A 25,683-nucleotide genomic window follows, 5' to 3' on the forward strand; every position below is an offset into this window, starting at 1 on the left:
AACAGGAAGGCAGATTATTATCTAAATGGCAATAGATTGGGTGAAGGGGAAGTGCAACGAGGCCTGGGTGTCCTTGTGCACCAGTCGCTGAAGGTAAGCATGCAGGTGCAGCAGGCGGTTAAGAAGGCAAATGGTATGTTGGCCTTCATAGCAAGAGGATTCGTGTACAGGAGCAAGGAAGTCTTGCTGCAGTTGGACAGGGCCTTGGTGAGACCACACCTTGAGTATTGTGTGCAGTTTTGGTTGCCTTAGCAAAGGAAGGATGTTCTTGCCATCGAGGGAGTGTAGCGAAGATTCACCAGACTGATGCCTGGGATGGCAGGAATGACGTACAGTATAAGGAGAGATTGGGTCGATTGGGCTTATATTCGCTGGAGTTTAGAAGAATGAGAGGGGATCTCATTGAAACTTATAAAATTCTAACAGGGCTAGACAGTTTAGATGCAGGAAGGATATTCCCGATGGCGGGGGAGTCCAGAACCAGGCGTCACAGTCTAAAGATAAGGGGTAAGCCATTTAGGACAGAGATGAGGAGGAATTTCTTCACCCAGAGAGTGGTGAACCTGTGGAATTCTCTACCACAAAAGGCAGTTGAGGCCAATTCATTAAATATATTCAAGAAGGAGTTAGATATATTTCTTAAGGCTAAAGGGATCAAGGGATATGGGGAGAAAGCAGGGACAGAGTACTGAATTTGGATGATCAGCCATGATCTCATTAAATGATGATTGCACACTGTTCAGCACCATTCGAGACTTGTCAGATACTGACGCAGTCCGTGTCCATATGCAGCAAGACCTGGACAACATTCAGACTTGGGCTGACAAGTGGCAAGTAACATTCGCACCACACAAGTGCCAGGCAATGACCATCTCCAACAAGCGAGACTCTAACCATCTCCCCTTGACATTCAATGGCATTACCATCGCTGAATCCCCCACTATCAACATCCTGGGGGTTGCCATTGATCAGAAACTGAACTGGACCAGCCATATAAATACTGTGGCTACAAGAGCAGGCCAGAGGCTGGGAATTCTGCGGTGAGTGTCTCACCTCCTGACTCCCCAAAGCCTTTCCACCATCTACAAGGCACAAGTCAGGAGTGTGATGGAATACTCTCCACTTGCCTGGATGAGTGCAGCTCCAACAATACTCAAGAAGCTCGACACCATTCAGGATAAAGCAGCCCGCTTGATTGGCACTCCATCCACCACCTTCAACATTCACTCCCTCCACCACCGGCGCACTGTGGCTGCAGTGTGTACCATTTACAAGATGCACTACAGCAACTCACCAAAGCTCCCTCAACAGCACCTTCCAAACCCGCGACCTCTACCACTTAGAAGGACAAGGGCAGCAGACGCATGGGAACATCACCACCTACAAGTTCCCCTCCAAGCCACACACCATCCTGACTTGGACCTGTATCGCCTTTCCTTCACTGTCGCTGGGCCAAAATCCTGGAACTCCCTTCCTAACAGCATTGTGGGTGTACCTACACCATATGGACTGCAGCGGTTCAAGAAGGCGGCTCACCACCATCTTCTCAAGGGCAATTAGGGATGGGCACTAAATGCAGGCCTAGCCAGCGATGCCCACATCCCATCAATGAATTAAAAAAAAGGCTCGAGGGGCCAAATGGCCTACTCCTGCTCCTATCTTCTATGTTTCTATGATATCGGTGAGGCTGTAAGAGGACCATGTTGTAGTGTATGTAACCGTTCCACCTTTAAGAGAACTATTTTAAGGGTTGCACTACTTTATCTTGGCTGCTGTATACTGTAATACCGGTGGTGACCACACCGGTATATAAGTGCTGCGTAATGATTTATTGGGCAGTTCCGCCCTGACCTTCGACTAGTAAAGACCTGTTAAAATTTACTCTTGTGGTCTGTGTAATAATTCTCACTATAACACACAGACTTAACAGTGGCGACGAGGATGGGATCTTACCCTGCGGCAGAGATACATCCAAGGCAGTTTAACGGGCGTCGAGAAGAGGCATCCGCCCTCATCATTCTGCTGAGAAAAGACTCGGGTCTGCAGAGCAAAGGAAGAATTCTGACACGAAGCCTTCCATCAGCAACAGGCAGTGATCATCCCTTCTATCACGGTGGTGGGTAAGCCGATCAGCGACGAGCAGCAAGTTGGCCACGTTGACTGTGAAGTAGGGGAGGGAAAAACGGAGGATATAAGGGCGGAGAACTCGACCACGGCCGGGGAAAAGAGCCGGACAGAAGTCGGGGCCAGAGGCGCTGAGACTGGGGCAGCGTAAGGCACGGGAGCCGCGGTGAATGCAAATACAGCCGGTGTAAAAGATCGGGCTGCAAGCGGGCTGGGAGACGCAACAGCGTCGAGAGAGAGCTCGACCGCGACAAACGCAGCCAGTGTAAAAGACCGGGCTGCAAGCGGGCTGGGAGACGCAACAGCGTCGAGAGAGAGCTCGACCGCGACCGGTGAGAAAGGCCGGGCAGCTACCGAGGCCGCGAGGCGCAGCGACCGGGACATCGTAAGGCGCGGGAGAAAATTTAAAAAAACCAGCAACAGCGTCGAGAGAGAGCTCGACCGCGACCGGTGAGAAAGGCCGGGCAGCTACCGAGGCCGCGAGGCGCAGTGACCGGGACGTCGTAAGGTGCGGGAGAAAATAAAAAAAAATAAAAAAACCGCGGAGAACTCAGCCGCAGCCGGGGGAAAGGACCGGACTGCAAGAGGGGCTGGGAGGCACGATTTGAAAACCGCTGGGGAGGGCGAACGCAGCAATATGGCAATCGCCATTACAGCCAGCGGGGGAGAAAGGCAAACGCGGGAAGCCGCCATTTTCATAGGCGGGGAAGAAGACAAGCGCGGGAAACCGCCATTTTGAAAAAAAAAGTTAAAGAAAAATTTATTTTTGTTTCTCAAGAAGATTGCGAGGATGTCTAAGCGTGGTAACATCAACGATTTCGATCCCGATGTTGAAGATTGGGCCACGTATGTAGAACGCATAGAGATATATTGTAAGGCAAATAAAATATCAAATGAAGATAAAGCACTAACCTTACTAAACTCAATGGGTGCGAAGACATACGGGCTATTGAAGCATCTTCTATCACCAGCTAAACCGGCGGATCAGACTTTCGCTAATATTGTTGCTGTCCTGAAGAATCATTTGAATCCCACACCGCTGATGTTAGCGGAACGATTTAAATTTTATGCGAGAACGCAACTGAAAGAGGAAAGCAACGCGGAGTATTTAATTGAACTGCGTAAGTTAGCGAAATACTGTCAGTTTGGGGAAAGACTGACAGAGGCACTGAGAGACAAATTCGTGTGTGGATTGTCGAAAGAAGGAACACAAAAGCGGTTGCTTGAAGAGAATGATCTTACACTTGATAAGGCTGTCACTATTGCAGCATTGCACGAAGCCGCAGCGAGAGGCACTGCGGAAATGCAGCTGAAGGCAGCGGTACTCAGCGTAGATCAAATGGCTTTGGGTACAACGAAATGTTATCGTTGTGGAAAGACAACACACGATCAGAACCAATGCTGGTTTAAAAACCAGGAATGTAGAAAATGTGGCAAGCTTGGTCACATAGCTAAAGTATGCCGGTCAGGAAAGAAGACCAGCAACAAAAAGTCACCGCAGGAAAAGTGCAGAAAGGTACATAAGGTGGCTGAGAAGAGTTCGGATGAACAGAATTCGGATTCAGACTCCAACAGCAAGGAACTGGGTAGTCTGAGAATTCACAATGTGAGTAAGGAAGCTGACCGACAAACTATCTGGGTCACACTGCAGATAGCAGGAGTCCGCGTGAAGATGGAATTGGACACCGGATCGGCGTTGATGGTCATGAATAAGCAAGATTACAAAAGGTTATTCACACATATTCCCCTACGGGATATGGAGATAGTATTGCAGACATACACGGGGCAAAGAGTATACCCCATCGGAAAGATAAAAGTCAAGGTGGTACACAAGGGCAAAGCACACCAAGGAATGGACATATATGTACTACCTGAGGGAGGTCCACCACTTCTGGGACGGGAGTGGATCAGGAAAATAAATATGGACTGGCCCTCCCCAAAAGCCATAACGGTAGATTCCGGAAAGAAAAAAAATGTCAAACCTGCACGATTGTCCAGAATATTGGATGAGGGCATATGCAGCAATGACAGTGACAAAGCAGAGAGTGAGAACTCGGTGAAGACAATCAGCTCAGACTCTGGAACTGATGATGGTAAGACCAGCCCATGTGCAAAAGACAAGTTTAAAATGGACTTGCAGACTAATGATGGAAAAACGAAGGAGTGCATAAATGCTTCAGGAGAGAACAAAGTATCAGAACAGAATTCCACTGGACAACAACAACATAGTTTGACAGAGAATTCTGAGTCTGTCCAGTCTACAGACATGCACATTTCTGAGGAACACCGGGCTCGAACTCAACTCAATTTCAAACTACAACAGCAATTAGAACAAATGATTCGCCGTTTTGAGCAAGAGATGAATGCAAAGAAAAAGTTCTTTGACACGGAGTTGGAGAATCTGGGAAGACAGCAGAAGCAGCTGATTGAGAAAATGGAGCAGGAACACACAAACCTTCTGCGCGATGAGGCCAAACGAATCAAAGCTGAGCAAGAAAGGGAATATGTCAAATTCATCGATCAGTTGAAAGCTAAGAAGAAAGAGCACCCTTTTGTGAGCAGTGTCAGCAGTAATAAGCCACTCAGGGAATTGGTGGCAGAGGCAAAAGCTGAAGTGATGGAGGAAATAGAAGACAATAGAGAGGAAGCAGAAGATGATGATTCATCTGAACCATTATCACCCCCATCAGGTCATGCACGTGGTCCCTCCGAACTGAGCCAAATCAGTCTGGAAGCAGAAAAACTTCCCAAGGTACTCGAGCCTTTAGAAGTCAACAATGCTGGTTCTGAAGTTACGAAAGTTCAAGCTGTTAAGTCCAGTGAAGGACTATTAGATGAGTCACCCCAGCAACGAAAACCTACTACACCACCGAAAACTACTACACCACCGAGGCGTTGCCCGGACCGAGTCAGGAAGCCTCCAGAGAGACTGAATCTGTGAACTGTTTTTACATGAAGTTGTGTATATATGTTATGATGTTATGTTTAATGGGGAATATATACTGTTAAGCTAAAAAGGGAGGATTGTAGTGTATGTAACCGTTCCACCTTTAAGAGAACTATTTTAAGGGTTGCACTACTTTATCTTGGCTGCTGTATACTGTAATACCGGTGGCAGTTCCGCCCTGACTGTCGACTAGTAAAGACCTGTTAAAATTTACTCTTGTGGTCTGTGTAATAATTCTCACTATAACACACAGACTTAACACATGTAATTTATGGATTTGACACTCGCAGGAGTCCATTTGGATCCTTGGACAATCCAGCAGGTAGAGAATTCGGGGATTTAGGTATGTCCTACCTAATAATTTATCAACAAATTAGACTATACAGTGAGACTCTGGCTGTAATTTCCCGCTTCCTCATCCTTGTTTTCAAATCCCTCCATGGCTTCGTCCCTTCCTATCTCTGCAATCTCTTTCAGCCCCACAACCCCCCGAGATATCTGCGCTCCCCTAATTCTGCTCTCTTGAGCATCCCTGATTATAATCGCTCAACCATTGGTGGCCGTGCCTTCTGTTGCCTAGGCCCTAAGCCCTGGAATTCCCTGCCTAAACCTGTCTGCCTCGCTACCTCTCTTTCCTCCTTTAAGACACTCCTTCAGACCTACCTCTTTGACCAAGTTTTTGGTCACCTGCCCTAATTGATCCGTATGTGGATCGGTGTCAAATTTTTGGTCTTAAAATACTCTTGTGCAGCGCCTTGGGACGTTTTACTACGTTAAAGGTGCTATATAAATACAAGTTGTTGTTGTTGTTGTTCCCACAGTTCATTGTGTGTCTCTTCCTTACACTGTAATTCCATATGAATGCCTTTCTATATTGTATTTTCACTTTAATTATAATGCTTTGCTTTTGATTTAGAATGGGCTAAAAGCAGTGGCTTTAAGTAATTTCTCTAATAACATATATGTTCATTATCCACATTCTAATTTTTCACACTAAAGTTAAATGTATTTGAGGATATAAAGAATTTATGACACAGTATTTTAGCGTGACAATTAGTTGCATCTCAGAAGGCAGGAAGCGGGGGCTTCTTGAATTAAAAACACTTTTCAGTCTCATTTGGAAAGACGGTTAAATGCTTTCTCTGAGTGCAGAAGAGATTGAGTGCCCGGATAACATGCACCATCTTAATGTTCAGTTTTAGGCATTAGTAAAGGCCTAGAAACAGGCTGCCTCCCTGTGTTAGAGAATAGTAGAGTTGTTTTTTGAACTACATATCCTAAGCTTCTCTCCTGGCACAATAACTCCTTAGACATTACAAAATGAAAACAAGGTCTACATATTAAAGGAGAGAAATTGGCTACCCCCTCCCCCCCCCCGAATACGAGCGTAGAGATCGCGGTACTCGATTAACACGGTAAATTGGTGCTACCTGGTGCTCTATACGGTTGCTGCGTGCAACCAGCGCTACCCACGCTGTTCCTTGGCTGCACGCATCAGCAGGGGGCCCAATATCGTGAGTGGCTCATGCTACTTAGAGGTAGCCTGCACCTCAAAGGGGAGGTGCATTGGGGCTGCAAAAAGTGGTGGGAGTTTTTTTGCAAACTGAATCTGTGTTGTGATACTTTGAGCAATGGCTGAACATGCGAGAGGGCGTGCACCAAGATTTTCAGACACTGCACTGGAAGTCTTGATGGAAGAGGTAGAAAGAAGGAGAGGTACCCGTATCTATAAGGGGGCAGGAGGTCCTCCAGACATTTGCACAGGAGGCAATGGGAACAAGTATCGGCGGAGGTCAATGCCAGGAGTGTTGCTCCAAGAATGTGGATGCAGTGCTGGTCACAACTGTTCAAAGGCCTCGGTGTGCAGACATTTTGAAGGTGAATGCCCATCTTTGCTAAGTTTGGCCCCAGAACCAAAGGGGGTGTGGGACTACCTAATGAGAGGCTCCCAGTGCCTTTCTGGGCTCAGACAGAAACAGCAGATTAATCAATCCTAACAACCAACAACCTTTTTGTCCCACATCTGATGGAGCCATGACCTGCCAACAACCAATATCACCCAACTGTCAGTACTAAACTGCCAGACCTTGAACGTATGTATCATAATGTAAGTTATACTCTATTGTACTGTGACCCAAAAAGTGTGCCAATACTGGCCCGGATATTCCGATCCCAAAGGGTGTGTATGTGCTGTGTACCCACCCGTAGGGACTTCGGAAATGCTGGTTTCAGGCATGCACAGCGCATGTGCTGAAAACCGGCATTTCCGATCTGTCAAGAAAGCACTTGACAGATCCTCCGGCTGCCCGGGAGAAGGGCCTCTGTGGGCGGATAGTTCCGCTTTTTGGAGAGCCTTTGCCCGCAGAAAACCCTTAAGAACATAAGAACATAAGAAATAGGAGCAGGAGTAGGCCAATCGGCCCCTTGAGCCTGCTCCACCATTCAATAAGATCATGGCTGATCTGATCCTAACCTCAAATCTTCTATCACTCTCCATCCCACCCGAACCCATGTGATCTCCCGGGAGAGGCGAAAAACCAGATAAAAAACCCAATGGTCAATTTGAGAGAAAAAATCTGGGAAATTCCTCTCTGACCCATCTAGGCGATCGAAACTCTTCCAGGACATCACTCTGTCCCTAGATTTTCAACAATACTTACCTTCTGTAAAGGCGATCTCCACTCCAGCCAGGAACAGGAATAAAACCATCTCCTGAAATCTAACACAGAATTAGAACACGAGAAGTAGGAACAGAACCAGGCTACACGGCCCCTGGGCCCGCTCCACTACCCACAGGGCCATGACGATTCCGAACCTAGACTCATGTCCAATTTCCTGCCCGCTCCCCGTAACCCTTAATTCCCTTTACTTCTAGGAAACTATCTATTTCTGTTTTAAATTTATTTAATGATGTAGCTTCAACAGCTTTCTGGGGCAGCAAATTCCACAAACCTACCACCCTCTGAGTGAAGAAGTTTCTCCTCATCTCAGTTTTGAAAGAGCAGCCCCTTATTTTCAGATTATGCCCCCTAGTTCTAGTTTCACCCATCATTGGGAACATCCTCACCGCATCCACCCGATCAAGCCCCTTCACAATCTTATATGTTTCAATAAGATTGCCTCTCATTCTTCTGAACTCCAATGAGTAGAGTCCCAATCTACTCAACCTCTCCTCATATGACCACCCCCTCATTCCCGGGATTAACCGAGTGAACCTTCTTTGTACTGACTCGAGAGCAAGTATGTCTTTTCTTAAGTATGGACACCAAAACTGTATGCAGTATTCCAGGTGCGGTCTCACCAATACCTTGTATAACTGCAGCAATACCTCCCTGTTTTTATATTCTATCCCCCTAGCAATAAAAGCCAACATTCCATTGGCCTTCTTGATCACTTGCTGCACCTGCATACTAACTTTTTGAGTTTTGTGCACCAGGACCCCCCGAGCCCTTCGTACTACAGTACTTTCCAGTTTCTTGCCATTAAGATAATAACTTGCTCGATGATTTTTCCTGCCAAAGTGCATAACCTCACACTTTCCAGTATTGTATTCCATCTGCCAAATCTCTGCCCATTTACTTAGCCTGTCTATGTCACTTTGCAGGTTTTTTATGTCCTCCTCACTCACTACTTTCCCTCCCATCTTTGTATCATCTGCAAACTTTGATATGTTACACTCGGTCCCCTCCTCCAAATCGTTAATATAGATTGTAAAGAGTTGGGGTCCCAGCACTGACCCCTGTGGAACACCACTAGTTACTGATTGCCAGTCTGAGAATGAACCATTTATCCCAACTCTCTGCTTTCTGTTAGAGAGGCAATTCTCCACCCACGCCAGAATATTACCCCCAATCCCGTGATTTTTTTATCTTGAGCAATAATCTTTTGTGTGGCACCTTGTCAAATGCCTTTTGGAAGTCTAAATACACTATGTCCACTGGTTCTCTGTTATCCACCCTGTATGTTACTTCCTCAAAGAACTCAAGCAAATTTGTCAAACATGACTTCCCCTTCATGAAACCATGCGGAGTTTGTCCTATTAAATTATGTTTATCCAAATGTCCCGTTACTGTCTCCTTAATAATGGACTCTAACATTTTACCATCCACAGATGTTAGGCTAACAGGTCTATAGTTTCCAGCCTTCTGCCTACTACCCTTTTTAAATAAGGGTGTTACATTAGCAGTTTTCAAATCTGCCGGGACCTTTGCTGAGTCCAGGGAGTTTTGGAAAATTATTACCAATGCATCCACAATCCCTACCGCCACTTCCCTCAAGACCCTAGGATGTAAGCCATCAGGTCCAGGGGATTTATCTGGCTTAAGACCCATTATTTTACCAAGTACCACTTCCTTAGTGATTTTAATCATATTTAGCTCCTCTCCCCCTAGAGCCCCCTGTTTGTCCAGTGTTGGGCTATTCTTAGTGTCCTCTACCGTAAAGACTGATACAAAATATTTGTTCAGCGTTATTGCCATCTCCATGTTTCCCACCATTAATTTCCCAGTCTCATCCTCTAAGGGACCAACATTTACTTTAGCCACCCTTTTTCTTTTTATATAACTATAGAAACTTTTGCTATCCGTTTTTATATTTTTTGCTAATTTACTTTCATAATCTATCTTCCCTTTCTTAATCAATCTTTTAGTTATTTTTTGCTGGCTTTTAAAGACTTCCCAATCTTCTATCTTCCCAATAGATTTGGCTACCTTATATGCCCTTGTTTTTAGTCGGATACTATCCTTAATTACTTTACTTAGCCACGGATGGCTATCTTTTCTTTTACACCCTTTTTTCCTCAGTGGAATATATATTTTTTGGAAGTTGTAAAATAACTCCTTAAATGTACACCACTGATCATGTACCGTCTTACCCTTTAATCTATTTTCCCAGTCCACTCTAATCAATTCCGCTCTCATACCTTCATAGTCTCCTTTATTCAAGCTCAGCACGCTTGTTTGAGATCCAACCTTCTCACCCTCTAATTGAATATGGAACTCAACCATGTTATGGTCACTCATTCCAAGGGGATCCTTTACTAGGACATTTTTAATTAATCCTGTCTCATTACACAGGACCAAATCTAAGGTTGCTTGCCCCCTGGTCGGTTCAGTTACATACTGCTCAAGAAACCCATCCCTAATACACTCAATGAACTCATCCTCAAGGCTGCTCTGCCCAGTTTGATTTGTCCAGTTAATATGATAGTTAAAATCCCCCATAATTATAGCTGTTCCCTTATTACAAGCCTCAACTATTTCCTGATTAATACTCTGTCCAACAGAGTTGCAACTGTTCAGAGGCCTGTAGACTACGCCCACTAGTGTTTTTTTCCCCCTTATTATTCCTTATCTCCACCCAAACTGTTTCACTATCCTGCTCCTTTGACCCAATATCATTTCTCTGTATTATAGTGATTCCTTCCTTTATTAACATAGCCACCCCACCTCCACTCCCTTCCTGCCTGTCCTTCCTGATTGTTAAATAACCTGGTATGTTTAATTCCCAGCCATGGTCACCCTGCAGCCATGTTTCTGTAATGGCCACAAGATCATACCCATATGTCGTTATTTGTGCCGTTAACTCATTCATTTTGTTACGAATGCTACGTGCATTCAGATAAAGAACTTTCAAATATGTTTTGTGACACTTAGTTCCTGTTTTTTCCCCTTTTACTACTTTACCTTTTACTCCATACCTTCTGTCCCTTCCTGACACATTCTGTTTTTTAATTTCCCCACTGCTACCTAAGTCTATGACCTTCTCCGTTGTCATTTCTGTTATTTGCTCTCTAGAAACCTCCCCCCCACTAATTAGTTTAAAGCCCTCTCTACAGCCCTAGTTATATGATTCGCCGGGACTCTAGTCCCAGCACTGGCCAAGTGGAGTCCATCCCAACGGAACAGCTCCCTCCTGTCCTAGTACTGGTGCCAGTGTCCCAAGAAGCAAAACCCATTTCTCCCACACCAGTCTTTGAGCCACGCATTTAACTCTTTAATTTTATTTATCCCAGCCAAATTCGCTCGTGGCTCAGGTAATAACCCAGAGATTATTACCCTTGAGGTTCTGTTTTTTAATTTGACCCCTAGCTGCTCATACTCCTTTAACAGAACCTTCTGCCTTGTTCTATCTACGTCGTTTGTACCAACATGGACCACGACAACTGGATCCTCCCCCTCCCACTCCAAGTTTCTTTCCAGCCCAGAAGAGATGTCCTTAATCCTGGCACCGGGCAGGCAACACAGCCTTCGGGACTCCCGCTCTTGACTGCAGAGAACCCTATCTATCCCCCTAATGATACTATCCCCTACCACTACAACATTTCTTTTTACTCCCTCCACTTGAATGGCCCCCTGCACCACGGTGCTGTGGCCAGGTTGCTCATCCTCCCTGCAGTCCCCGCTCCTGCCCTCACAGGGAGTAAGAACCTCAATCCTGCTTGGCAAGAGCAAGGGCTGCGGCTCCTTCAACACTACATCCTGGATCCCTGTACCTTCCTCACTCATAGTCACACCGTCCTGTCCCTGACCACGGACTACATCTGCAGTAATTAATTTCATAGGTGTGATCACCTCCTGAAACATAGAGTCCAGGAACTTCTCCCCCTCCCTGATGAGTCGCAGTGTCTGAAGCTCAGTCTCAAGCTCTTTAACATGGAGCTTGAGTTCCTCTAGCAGCAAACACTTATCGCAAATGTAATCACCGTGAGCCTCAATGGGGTCCACCAGCTCCCACATTTCGCAACAGTGACACATCACCTGTTCACCCATATCTGTGTAATTAATTACATTTCTTATTATTAATTATGAAGACCCTCTGCCCCGATATAGATGATAATATTACACCACTATTTAATAGGACTTACCAACTTAAAGGTATAGAAGAGAAGGAAGAGAACCTACCAACCAGTTGATCACCAACCTCCCTCGTGGAAGCTGTCTGGGGGACCTATCCGGTTGAATTGTCTCACTGCTCCACGTCCGCAGTGTTGGATTAGCCTGAGAGAGGGAAGCAAAACAGAGCGACAAGCACCCCCTCACCTCCCACTTGCCCGAACTCTCACACTTACCAAACTCTACTTACACTCAATGCGACCGCACTCAGCGCTACCGCACTAAGCCCGCCCCTTTTTATACCCGGATTCTACTTCCGGTTTCAACTCCCCAACAGCTTAATTTACTCTAAAAAATTAAACTTACTTCAAATAATTCACTTATTTACTCACTAAAATTCAGTAAATGCACTTAAAAGACTTTTTCTGCCACTTAGCAAAGTCTGCTTAAACTCAATGCGATTGGCTGAAATAGAAAAAAGTTCCATTTTCCAACACTGACATCCCTCGTTGGTGAGCTTCCATTAAAAAAAACCCAACAATAAATGTACTCTATTAGTTTAATGAAAACATAGGGTACAACTGTAGATCACCTTTTTCAATAATATGTAACATTTGAAGAAATTAAGTGTTATTGGAAGATACAAATGGCCATGATGAATAACTTTGTATCACAATTTCTATATACGGTGAACTGACCAAGCTTAAGACACATCTTACTCAAGCAATTAGGCTTTCTGGTTATTTGACATAGCAAATACATGAAATATTTCAACTGAACAGAAATTATTTTGACATAATCCACCATTAATTCACAAGGTAGTATGTGCAGAACAGATCACAAATGCCATATCATACGTCATGAATGCCATTAATTAACATCTGTCATGTGATACAAAATATCAGTAAAAATTACAAAAATGTTTACTAGATTAATTATGAAACTGAAGTTACATTAATGAATGATTATTCAATTTACACAATTACATCCAAGACATCTGACAATGGAAAATTAACACATTTCTTTGAAAGGTTATTAGCTGTATATTCACATTAGTGGTACAGAATGTTGAATGTTACACCAATTACATATTTGAAATAGCTTTAGAGGTCAAACTCACCATTATTTATTGATTTTTAAAATATTTGTGGAAATGGTAGATATATATCAATGCTGAATAAGTACAGTTACATAATTTGTAAGACCACTAGATTGCAATCTATTGAATAGTATAATTGTGGGTTGTGGACCCTTTTTGTGCTGTCTGCTGCTTCGTATTTTCACTTGTGGGCACCGAGAATATCATTGAAAACGTTAAGGAAGAGATGTGCATGGTGCGGCTTGAACACCAAAGCAGGGCGGAAACGAATGGACTTGTTTCCACAGCCGCCAAGTACAATACCTAACAGGAGAAGAAGCCAATAGTCAAACTCATAGCATAACAACTCCGGTTCAACTGTTTACTCAGTCTAGCCTAGTCCAGTTAAGTAAAGAAAATAGCCATGAAATTCTGTTGGACGGCTTTTGAGGGTGAATCAAGTGTGGAGCGTAGTGGAACATTCACTCCATGGATTCCACTCTGGTCCACTTTCCAGGATCAGGGTATTTACATATACTGGACAAGCACCCACAGCGCCACTGGGTGCTCAGCTCAGGCCGGGGGTGGCATTGTGGTGCAGCATAGGCGACCCAGCTCTGATTTGGAAAACGTGCTCCAATTTTCATTAGATTGCAGCAGGGAAATCCGCCCTTTACATTTCAACACCCAGCCACTGAGCCCTTAGTGGTGCGAGATTCATATTACAATTTTTACACATGATTACGATGTATTCCCTCATTTGCATGTGCTGTAAATATTCCCACCCATTTGTGGACAGGTGTACTGTGTGCCTGCCCCTACCATTGGCCGGAAACTGACAGATAGAAAAAGGGGTGGGGATTTGATTTAACAAGATTCTACCCACCCACACAAGATGCTCCATTTATGGCCTCAGGGCAGTAGAAATTTGGTCTCTATTTATAGATTGATTTACAACTTCAAATGAAATGGAAGCCCGCACTGATTGCAGCACTGAATGCCACTGTACTGCAATTTTTGAATCTCAATCTCGGGGCAAAACCAACTGTGCTATAATTTTAAAACATGTGAAATGGAATAAATCAAATTTGTCTTGCAAAGGTAAGCATGCAGGTGCAGCAGGCGGTTAAGAAGGTAAATGGTATGTTGGCCTTCATAGCGAGAGGATTCACGTACAGGAGCAAGGATGTCTTGCTGCAGTTGTACAGGGCCTTGGTGAGACCACACCTTGAGTATTGTGTGCAGTTTTGGTCGCCTTATCTGAGGAAGGATGTTCTTGCCATGGAAGGAGTGCAGCAAAGATTCATCAGACTGATACCTGGGTTGGCAGGAATGATGTGTGAGGAGAGATTGGGTCGATTGGGCTTATACTCGCTGGAGTTTAGAAGAATGAGAGGGGATCTCATTGAAACTTATAAAATTCTAACAGGACTAGACAGACTAGATGCAGGAAGGATGTTCCCGATGGCGGGGGAGTCCAGAACCAGGGGTCACAGTCTAAGGATAAGGGGTAAGCCATTTAGGACAGAGATGAGGAGGAATTTCTTCACCCAGAGAGTGGTGAACCTGTGGAATTCTCTACCACAGAAGGCAGTGGAGGCTAATTCATTAAATATATTCAAGAAGGAGTTAGATATATTTCTTAAGGCTAAAGGGATCAAGGGGTATGGGGAGAAAGCAGGGACAGGGTACTGAATTTGGATGATCAACCATGATCTCATTGAATGGCGGAGCAGGCTCGAGGGGCCAAATGGCCTACTCCTGCTCCTATCTTCTATGTTTCTATGTTTCTATGTTGCCTTTGCTACCTGTCCATCTTACCTTTATTTCTCATTTTCAAGACAAGTTGATTCCTTATTGCTTCATTGGGTGCATCTATAGAGCAGAATGTCCCTTTCCCCCTGGCGCGACTCAGGATGTGTGGATAGAAAACCTGGAATGAAGCACAGTTTTGAAATTCATTAACAATATGTTCAAGTGAATTCTAAAGGTAACAAAAGGCAATAAACGATGGGAGTAATAATATTTTTTAAAAATGCACCATTGAAATCAATTGTGAAAATGTTTTCCGCATTCATGCAAATTTATCAAATATTCTGTTTTTTATTTTTAAAGTTACTACTTGCTCACAAAGTAAAGTGCTTGGTACTCATGTCTGATGTATCTTCCATGTTTGAGTGTAACTTTATTTACATTAGAGATGCACATTGAACATACTGAATTCAAATTATTTCCCTTTAACTTAAAAAAAAATGTTTTTTTAGTAAGGTCACATTTATTGTTCATCCCTCCTTGTCCTGAAAAGGTGGTGGGGCTTCTCTGTGAACCGCTGCAGTTTTTGGTGATAGTGCTTCCACAATCATGTGAGAAAGAAAGAAGATGCATTTATCTAGCACCTTTCACTTCCTCAGGACATCCATCCCAAAGTGCTTCATGGCCAATGTAGGACTTTTGAAGTGTAGGCACTGTTGTAATGTAAGGAAACGCGGCAGGTCCCACAAGCAGCGATGTGTTAAATGATCATATAATGGCCTAGAAATTCGTTAGCCCCTGAAAACGGGAATTGCGATGCCCGATCAACCCACGTCATTTCAGAGAATTCAGGCAGCACGCAAACTTCATGCTGCCTGCTCATTTCCATGATTGTAGCGTTCAGCCCAGCGATGAATGCGCTGCTTAGTGGCTGAACGCTCAGCAGCGGCCCAAGTTCGTGTGAGGCTAGCACCACTTAAAGCTAGCCTGCACTACTTAAAGGCAGGCTGCAACTCTTAAAGGGGTGGTGCATTCTGCCTGCAGCAGTTCATTGAACAACAATTAATGATGCCACAACAGGGGAGAGAGCATACACCAAGGTTCTCGGATGCAGCGCTGGAGGCCTTGGTGCAGGAGGTGGACAGGAGGAGAGAAGTCCTGTTTCCAGAGGGGGCCAGTAGGCCCTCCAGGCAACAGTGTAAAGTGCAGTGGGAGCAGATAGCCGCTGTGGGGATTGCCTACAGTGTCGCCCAGAGGACGTGGATGCAGTACAGGAAGAAGTTTAATGACCTCACATGTGTGGTCAAGGTCAGTGAATTCATCATTAAATGCCATATCCCACCATCTGCATCACTAGCCTCACACACTGCTCAATGCACCACACCCCCATCACTCACCTACCAACAATCTCTACCAAACATGACTCATACCTCACATTCATAGCTTCACCTCACCCTCACACACTTGCCACTGCTGCAAGCCTCACACCCACATCTCACAGCTTGCACACACTGCCAGCTATTCAACCATAACAGGCATATCACCCAAACACATTGCACCACACTCACTGACACACTTCACCCAAACACATTGCACCACACTCAATGACACACTCCCCTTTCTCTTGCAGGAAAATGTGGCTTACAACTGGCGCCAGCAGCACTTAACGGGCCTGGGACAGGCTTGCCTGCATGACCTCACCCCCATGGAAGAGACGGTGCTGGCCATTCTTGGCAGGGACATGGCTGAGCTCGTGGCCAGCGGCCAGGCTGAAAGAATACAGGATGCTGGTATCCTCATATGTTATCCTCCTTCTCACATCTCACTTCCCCCTCATCCCACAATCTCTTCTTGATTTACAAGCTGCACATGGTGTAAGCATGCACCTCTTGCTTTCGCCCCTCCCCTCACCACAAGCCTACCCTTGTGTCTTTCTCATTTCAGAGACCCAAGAAATCCAACCTGCCCAGCCAGTGGTACAAGAAGAGCGAGAGGAGAGTGATGAAGAAGAAGAAGAGACACCATCAATCAATCTGACACTCACAGCCACTAGTTCAGATACTGGCATGGCACGGAGTTTAGAGGGTAGCTTAGAGGCGGGATCTGCACGTGGTGAGTCACTGGGCATGAGTGGGCTGCAAGGGGAAAGGGTAGCGCAGGTGCCAGCTCTCCGGAGGGAGTGGTCACATATGAATTTTGCTGCACAGGACTCAGTTGAGGATTTCGATGGGGCGGCCTGCAGAAGAACACTGATGGGTAACACAGTGAAATGCTTGGTGCATCGACAGGCCTGCCAGAAAGCCTGAATGCAATGTCAAGGAGCATGGAGGAGTCCAGTTCCAGCCCTGCACAGGGGTTTGTGCAGAGTTTGGAGCCCATCCTTTGCAGCGTGGAAGGGATGGGCAGATCCATTAGAGCACTTTTGGACCCAACCATCATGCAGCATCTGATGGCTGATGTCTCAGCTTGCATTGCAGCACAAGCCTCCCAACATCTGAGTGCTGCAGTGGAAGCTCAGACTGAAGTCATGCAAGCTCAGGCTACTCTCATGCAGGCTCAGCTTGCTGCCACGCAAGTTCAGACAGTGGCCTTTGTGGCTGTGCTTACCAGTGTGGAAAGGGACTTACAGGGTGTCACAGCAGTCAAGCAATCAGATGGCTAGGAATGCAGAGGTGCTGCCCTGGGGGAGTGGCAGTGGCTCCATGGAGCAAGAAGCTGCTGTCCTCTCTCAGGATGACAGCATTCGTACTCCCACCACAGCCACTCCGCCAGCAAACTTGCTGTTGCCTATCAGCCAGCCAGCCCAGACTGCTGTCGCCCATGCCGAGGTGGTGCAGTCCGCAGCCGGGCCTTCTAGGCCCAGAGTGGCTTGAGGTCATCCTGCAAGGCCATCTGCAGTCGCCCCACTGAAGGTCAGCAGAAAGGGGCTGTCTGGATTGCCTCCTCCCTTCCGCTTCCTCCTCTTCCTCCTTCTCCTCTTCCGCTTCCTCCTCCTCCTCTTCTGCTTCCTCCTCCTCAGCTGGTCGCTGTATGCCTGCTGGCAAGGGCTGTGCCCTCATGATCGACAGGTTGTGGAGCATGCAGCAGACCATGGTGAATCTTGGTCTGGTGAGTACTGCAGGGCTCCTCCAGAGTGGTCCAGGCAGTGGAAGCATTGCTTAAGGACGCCAATTGTCTGCTCTATCAGATTCTATGTGGCAACATAGCTCCCGTTGTACACATGCTGCCCAGGTGTGGTTGCGGAGTGGAGTCATGAGCCAGGTGGTCAGCGGATAGTCCTTGTCACCCAGTAGCAACCCACTGGTTTGTCATGGTGGCTCAAAGACTGAGGGAACAGCAGACTGGCGCAGAATAAAAGCATCATGCCTACCGGGCAATCACCATCATGGTCGCACACCAACTGCACATTCAGCGAGTGGTAAACTTTGCGGTTGTGGTACATCTTGGCATTTAGTTGTAGTGCCCACAAAGCCAAGTGTGTGCAGTCGATGGCATCCTGCACCGTGGGGAACCCCGCTATCCTGGCAAAGCCACGTACACGCTCCACCTGCTTCTCTGTGTTCAGAGAGAAGACAATGAAGTCCCCTCTCCTGGCATAAAGAGCTTCTGTCACCTCTCTTATGCAGCAGTGGATGGCGAACTCGAGATGTTACAGATGTCACCAGCTCCAGCCTTGAAGGATCCCGATGCAAAGAAATTCAGGGCCACGGTCACCTTCACAGCCACTGGCAGCGCTGTCTTTGCCCTGGAGTGAGGTTGCAGGTCTGGTTGCAACAGGTGGCTGAGTTCTGTGAGCACCTCCTTCGTAAAGCTCAGACACCTCAGGCACTGCTCCTGGATGAGGTTGAGGTAAGAGAATTGCTCTCGGTAGACCTAGGTGGGTAAGGCCTCCTGCTGAGAGCCCTTCTCCCCTCCTCCTCCTCCCTCTGCGAGCAGTTTGTCCTGTTCTTCGCTGCCTCTGCTCCATCTCCCTGTCATGATGCAGGCCAGGGGGGATGACAACTAGAGCACCCATGACTGGGAGCAAGTGGTCTGAGCAGAACCCTTGAATTCAGAACCAAGGCCTTCTCCACTTGCAGCAACACTCCTTGTCACCTCACAAACTTTAAACAACTCTGGAAAGCTCCAAACACTTCCACAAATTTACACAGAGCCAGTAGAAATTAATCAGCAACTCACCTTAAAGTGGTTGCTGATCCCTTTAAATATCGGTGGTGGGAGATCCTTGCTGCTGCTGAACGCCCCTTCAGCTGTGCCAGGTTAAGACAAGAGCATTGGCTCCAGTGTTGAGGACGAAAATGGCAGTGCTGGCGTCAAATCGGTGTTGCACGCTGATTAACGTTACAATCTGCCTACTCTACATACGTCTGGCGCAGACTCCCAGCGCCGACAGTAACGCACTCACCAAGATGGCATCTGGTGCAGCATATACCAGAAGTGCGCGTGTGTGGCACAGACGCCATTTTCGTCACATAACGGCACCCGTAGCAGCGAAAATTCGGGCGCTACGGTGCCGAATTTTTTGCCCAATTTGTTTTAGTGATGTTGGCTGAGGGATAAATATAGGCCAGGACACCGGGAGAACACCCCTACTCTTCTTCGACTATGTCCACTTAAGAGGGCAGATAAGGCCTTAGTTCTACATCTCATCCGACAAACCGCACCTCCAACAGTGCAGCAAACCCTCAGCACTGCACTGGAGTATCAGCCAAGATTATGCGCTCAAGTCTCTGGAGCAGGGCTTCAACTCATGACCTTCTGACTGGGCGAGATTTGTACCACTGAGCCATGGCTGACACCTTTATAGGGTGTTAGGTAGGGAATTCTAGATATTGACCCAGTAACCAAGGAAGGGCGGTATATGTCCAAGTCAGGATGGTATGTGACTTGGAGGCAGTGACGTTCCGACATTATTGTTGATCTTGTCCTTGGTGACAGAGGTCACGGGGAGGCAGGTGCTGACAAAGTAAGCTTGGTGAGTTGCTACATCAGATCCTGTAAATCGTACATGTAATGGAGGGAGTGGATATTGAGTCCAGAATGTCTCATCAAGTGACCTGCTCTGTCCTGGATGGTTTCAAGATTCTTTAGTGTTGTTGAAACTACATCCATGTCGGTGAGTATTCTATCACACTCGTCACTTGAGCCTTGCAGATGACGGAGAGCCTTTGAGGAGTCAGGATGTGAGCCACTCTTTGCAGCGTATCCAGTCTCTGCCCTGATCTTGTAGCCAGTGCTGAAATGGCTGGTCCGGTTCATCTAATGGCAAGATGTTGATGGTGGGGGACTCGGTGATGGTGGGATCATTGATGGTCAAGGGGAAATGGCAGGGCTTTTTCTCGTTCAAGATGGCCATTACCTGGCCCTTATGTGGGGCGTGAATGCTCCCTGCCACTTGTCAGCTTGGCATGGGCGGCTTCATTATTGGAGGATCTATAAATGGAATTGAACACTGAAATCGTCAGCCAACTGCTCCATTTCTTATGATGGAGGGAAGGTCATTGATGAAGCAGCTTCCTTGAGGAACTCCTACAATGATGTTCTGGTGATTGGCAACCAACAACCAGAATCATCTTCCTTTTCAACACTCCAACTACTGGAGAGTTTTCCCTTTGACCCTCATTGATTTCAGTTTTGCTAGGGCTCCTTGCTGCCATACTAGGTAAAATGCTACCTTGATGTCGAGGGCAGCCAATCTCACCTCTCCTCTGGCATTCAGCTCTTGTGTCTAGGTCTGAATCAAGGCTGTGATGTGGTCTGGAACTGAGTGATTCTGGCAGAACCTGAACTAAGCATCAGTGAGCAGGTTGTGGGTGAGTAGGTGTGGCTTGATGGCAACTATTGATGACTCCTTCCATCACTTTACTGATAGGGTGGTAATTAGACTGGTTAGATTTATCCTTTTTTTTGTGGCTAGGACATACATGGGCAATCTTCCATGTTGTCAGGTTTATGCCAATGTCATAGCTGTACTGGAACAGCTAGGTTCGGGGTGCACAGGCCTTCAACACTGCAGTCGGGAAATTATCAGGGCCCACAGTCTTTGATGTGTCCAGTGCACTTCTACTTCTTAATGTTAGGTGGAGTCAACTGTTTTGGCAGGACACTGATGAGGAGGCTGAGTAGATCATCCACTCGTACGTTTGTCTCACGACATCTGGAAACACCTCAGCCTTGTCTCTTGAACTCTCATTCTGGGTTCCATCACAGCTGAGGATGGGAATGTTTCTGGAGTCTCCTCCTCTTGTTGTCTACTATCATTCCCAACTGGATGTGGTATGGATCAGGACAAAGCACAAGAGGTTGGTGAACAAAATTAGGGCACATGGAATTGGGGGTAATATACTAGCATGGATTGAGAATTGGTTAACAGACAGAAGACAAAGAGTAGGGATAAATGGGTCTTTTTCAGGATGGCAGGCTGTGACTAGTGGGGTACCGCAAGGATCGGTGCTTGGGCCCCAGCTATTCACAATCTATATCAATTATTTGGATGAGGGGACTAAATGTAACATTTCCAAATTTGCTGATGACACAAAGCTAGGTGGCAGTGTCAGCTGCGAAGAGGATGTGAAGAGGCTTCAAGGGGATCTCGACAGGCTCAGTGAGTGGGCGAGAACATGGCAGATGGATTATAATGTGGATAAATGTGAAGTTATCCACTTTGGTCGAGAAAAGCAGAAAGGCAGAGTATTTCCTAAATGGTGAAAGATTGGGGAATGCAGATGCTCAATGGGACCTGGGTGTCCTTGTACATAAGTCACTGAAAGTGAATGTGCAGGTGCAGCAAGCCATTAGGAAGGCAAATGGTATGCTGGCCTTCATTACAAGAAGATTTGAGTACAGGAGTAAAGAAGTCTTACTCCAATTATATAGGGCCTTGGTGAGACCACACCTGGAATACTGTGTACAATTTTGGTCTCCTTACCTAAGGAAAGATATACTTGCCATAGAGGGAGTGCAACGAAGGTTCACGAGATTGATTCTTGGGATGGCGGGACTGTCGTATGAGAAGAGATTGAGTAAACTAGACCTGTATTCTCTTGAATTCAGAAGAATGAGAGGGGATCTCATTTGAAGCATACAAAATTATTACAGGGCTTGATAGGGTGGATGCTGGGAGAATGTTTCCCTTGGCTGGGGAGTCTAGAATCAGGGGCCACAGCCTCAAGATAAAGGGTAGGCCATTCAGGACTGAGATGAGAAGAAATTTCTTCACACAGAGGGTGGTGAATCTTTGGAATTCTCTACCCCAGAGGGCTGTGGAGGCTCAGTCATTGGGTATATTCAAAACAGAAGTCGATAGATTTCTGACTAGTAAGGGCATCAAGGGATATGGCGATAAGGCCGCTGAATGGAATTGAGGCAGAAGATCAGCCATGATCTCATTGAATGGCGGAGCAGGCTTGAAGGGCTGAATGGCCTACTCCTGCTCCTATTTCTTATGTTCTTATGTTCTTAAAGCTCTGTGGCCCTTGGTTGTGGGACTGTTTTTTTTTGTCTATAGCCTGCTGCTTTTGGTATTTAGTATTCAGACAGCTCTGTGTAGTAGCTGTACTGTATTTGTACCTCATTCTAAGGTATGCCTAGTGCTGCTCCTGGCATGCCGTTCTACAGTCTGCACTGAATCAGGTTTGCTCCCTTTGCTTGATGGCGATTAAGGACTGAGGGATTTGCTAGGCCCAGTTTTGGACTGCTAGATCTGTCTTTAGTCTGTTCCAGTTAGCATGGTAGTAGTGCTGCATTGCATGATGCAGGATGTCTTCACAGTGGAGACGAGACTGTGCGGTCGGTGATCACTTCTACCAATGTCCGTGTGACGTGTCTGTGATGGATGGATTAGTGAGGGCAAGATCAAATAGGTTACTTCCTTGTATGGTACCCTCACCACCTGTTCACAGGCCCATTCTGGAATGTATGTCCATCTGCCAACTTGGCCAATGGTGAAGTCACCCACCTAGAGTCCATTCTATGCCATTGCTTCCCTCAGAGCTTCCTCCAAAAAATGTTCAACATAGAGGAGTTAGGCGGGGGTGGGGGAGAGAGTTAGTTGGTTATCTGCGGGAGATTTGCTTGACCTTGTTTGACTTGAAGCCATGAGACCTCATGGAGTTAATGTTGTGGACTTCCAGGAGGATAAGGATGGGAATGTTTCTGGATCTCCTCCTCCTGTTGCCTTTTGTCCATTACTATTCGCAACTGGATGTGGTATGTATCAGAGCAAAGCTTTGTGGCAATTGGTTTAGGGACCGATTTGTTTTGTCTATAGCCTGCTGTATAACAATGTGCCCACACCTTTCATGGGTCTATCTTGTCTACTTTTCAGTGAGCTGTTGCTCAGAGAGAACTACAAAATGTTGGTCACATGATTATTAAGGACCATGGTTAAAAAATAATCTAAAATGGACCATATTTGATCTGGGCCTCCTCGCCACCCTCATTTAAAAGTCTAGTATTAACATAAGCCCTACCAATTACCTGGTCTCCAAAGGCCACACAAAAAACAAAAGAGGGCTTGTGTATAAACTGCTTTTCGGTTTCCGACAATGCCATTCTAAATTGCCACCAATGATATCCTGAAATTGTTCTCCCTTCCAGTAAGGAATCACCTGGTCTCTGCTCAATGCCTCCCACAATAATGCAGTTGTGACTTGCGGTGCTTTTATACTGTGCTAGTACTGCCGCGTTCCCAAAGTAAGAATTCCATGTAGCTGGCTGAAAGTCCAATGCAAAACTGCTGAGATTTGCTAAGACTGACACACTGAAACAGGCCTACCTGGCAGTTGGTCTTGGTGAGTCCCAAGAGTTTTACATTTGGCTTGCAGCTGGCTTCAGCAACCCGGCAACACTAGCGTTGGTTTTGCAAAATATAAAATGGCTATATTTTATATCAACCCTGAGTTCCTAATCATGTCGTGCCCCACTCTGTGGCACAGTGTGTGGGTGTTCCAATGAACCACCCCACCCCTCGTGTAGCAATTACACTTTTAATTGATTAACTGTAACAACACTTGTTAAATAAATTCTCAAAACATCTCAGTTGAATAATACACGATGCACCTCAATACTATAAGAACTGGATGCAAAAAAAAGCATGAACAGGACAACCAACTGTAAAATAAGGTCATTCTTCTACATTTCCTTATTGCAGGTTTTCAAGTACACTATAGTTATTACCTGTAAATCCTTAAGACCCTTTAATAGGATCTTGCCACATTGAACAACATTGTCCAAGAGTTTTTCTGTCCGAATAACATTAAGTACTTCAGAGAACATGAGACTTTTTGAAGGGTCTCCTAGCCATGTGTTGAATATCCTGTAGGGCTGTAACAAGACACCATGCACATATTATAACACGTAAACAGAAAAAGTACATTGTATGATAACTATAGTTTTTACTTTAAGACCAAAATGACTGATTAGCATGCAACACATTTCTATTATATTCAGAGTTCTACATAGAAAAAAATATCTATACCAAAGGTCTTCGTGAAAAAGTGTTTGGTAATTTTCTTCTTAAAAAGACAAAAGATGCAGAAAAACAGAACCATTTTCATTACAGTGGCATATCTTGCTTTTCCCTTCTATTCTAGAAGCAGCGAGTTACGTTGAGGTGCAATCCCACAAATACCAGCAGCTTTCCAACAGCTCATTTCACCTGAGCATTCCTAATAGATTATTCCTTGGCAGGGAGTTTCATAGCTGGGGAGATGGGTGGGGGGCGAAGCAGGGCATCACAGGAAAGTCAACTCCTGCCTTCACTCAACATCCACGTGCTCACTTTCTGGCAGGATTAAAGAATGGCTATGTGACAAAAGGGAAATATTTTTGCTGTAGTAAATAATTAATTTTAATTATTTTGTTACTAGTAAGAGCATGAAGGGTTAAAACCTAGGTACACATAGTAAATGATTAGTCATTTAAAGTAAGTATGATTTTTTTTAATGGTTTTGTTGGGGCAGTGAACTGATAATTGGCTTGTTTAAAATGTATTGATTTTAAACAGTAAATGAATGGCTATGCTCTTTTAGAGTTTTGCATAAATTTAAAGGGGTCGAATTAAGAAATAGGAAAGGATTAAGGGAGTTGTGTATAGGCCCCCTGGTAGCAGCTGTGAAGTGCTAGATTGTATAAATGTAGAGATTAGACAAGCATGTAGTAAAGGCAGAGTGGTTTTAATGGGAGATTTTAACTTTAAATAGATTGGGATAAGCAGATGTCAGAAAGGTAGTGAATTTCTTGAGTTTGTCCAGGATAGTTTTCTACAACAATATGTCCCAGAGGCAACAAGGGGGCAAGCCATATTAGATTTATTAATGAGTAATGAGCCAGATTTAGTTAACAGCCTGATCGAGTTCAACATAGCGTTTGAAAGGGAGAAACGTGAAACAGCTACTAAGATTCTAGATTTGGGTAAGGTCGACTTCAATGGGATGAGACAGACAGTCCACAGTAAACTGGGCAAATCTGTTAATGGGTAAAACGACAGAAGATCATTGGGAGATGTTAAAAAAAGAATTTAAGGTGATACAGAACCAGTTTATACCCCTGAGGGGCAAGAGCTCTACATGCCAAAACAAAAGCCATGGATGACTAAAGAGGTAAGGGACAGCATAAAACTAAAAGAAAAAGCACACAAAAATGCAAAAAATAGAATGGGAAAGATACTAAGAACAGCAAAGGGTCACAAAACAGATAGTAAGAGCTACAAAAAGGAGTATGAAAAGAAACTTGCAAGGGATATCAAAATCAACACACAGAATTTTTATAATTATATTAGGAAAAAGAGGGTATTCAGGAGCAATGTTGGCCCCTTAAAAACTGAAAGTGGTGATATTGTCAATGATAATGAGGAAATGGCGGATATGTTGAATAATTACTTTGCGTCAGTACAGGAAGAGAATAGCATGCCAGAAATCCCAAGGAAACTAATATTGAATCAGGGGCAG

General features: G+C 45.4%; 1 protein-coding gene across 5 annotated transcripts in view; it reads right to left on the reverse strand.

Moving 5' to 3' along the window:
- Positions 1–12,445: 12,445 nt before the first annotated feature.
- The window catches only part of abat (4-aminobutyrate aminotransferase), a 364,265-nt gene continuing 351,027 nt past the window's right edge, over positions 12,446–25,683 (reverse strand). For all 5 annotated transcript variants that reach the window (XM_086000868.1, XM_086000870.1, XM_086000866.1 and 2 more), the window contains 3 exons: positions 23,912–24,058; positions 14,804–14,915; positions 12,446–13,306 (listed from right to left, as the gene is read on the reverse strand). In XM_086000868.1, coding sequence (XP_085856994.1) covers positions 13,185–13,306; positions 14,804–14,915; positions 23,912–24,058 — 381 coding nt within the window. In that variant the 3' untranslated portion in view covers positions 12,446–13,184. The remainder of the gene's footprint in view (positions 13,307–14,803; positions 14,916–23,911; positions 24,059–25,683) is intronic.

The sequence above is a fragment of the Somniosus microcephalus genome, chromosome 11 (assembly GCF_052327205.1).
Source record: "Somniosus microcephalus isolate GS21.2 chromosome 11, FLI_Smic_1.0, whole genome shotgun sequence".
Classification (NCBI taxonomy): domain Eukaryota; kingdom Metazoa; phylum Chordata; class Chondrichthyes; order Squaliformes; family Somniosidae; genus Somniosus; species Somniosus microcephalus.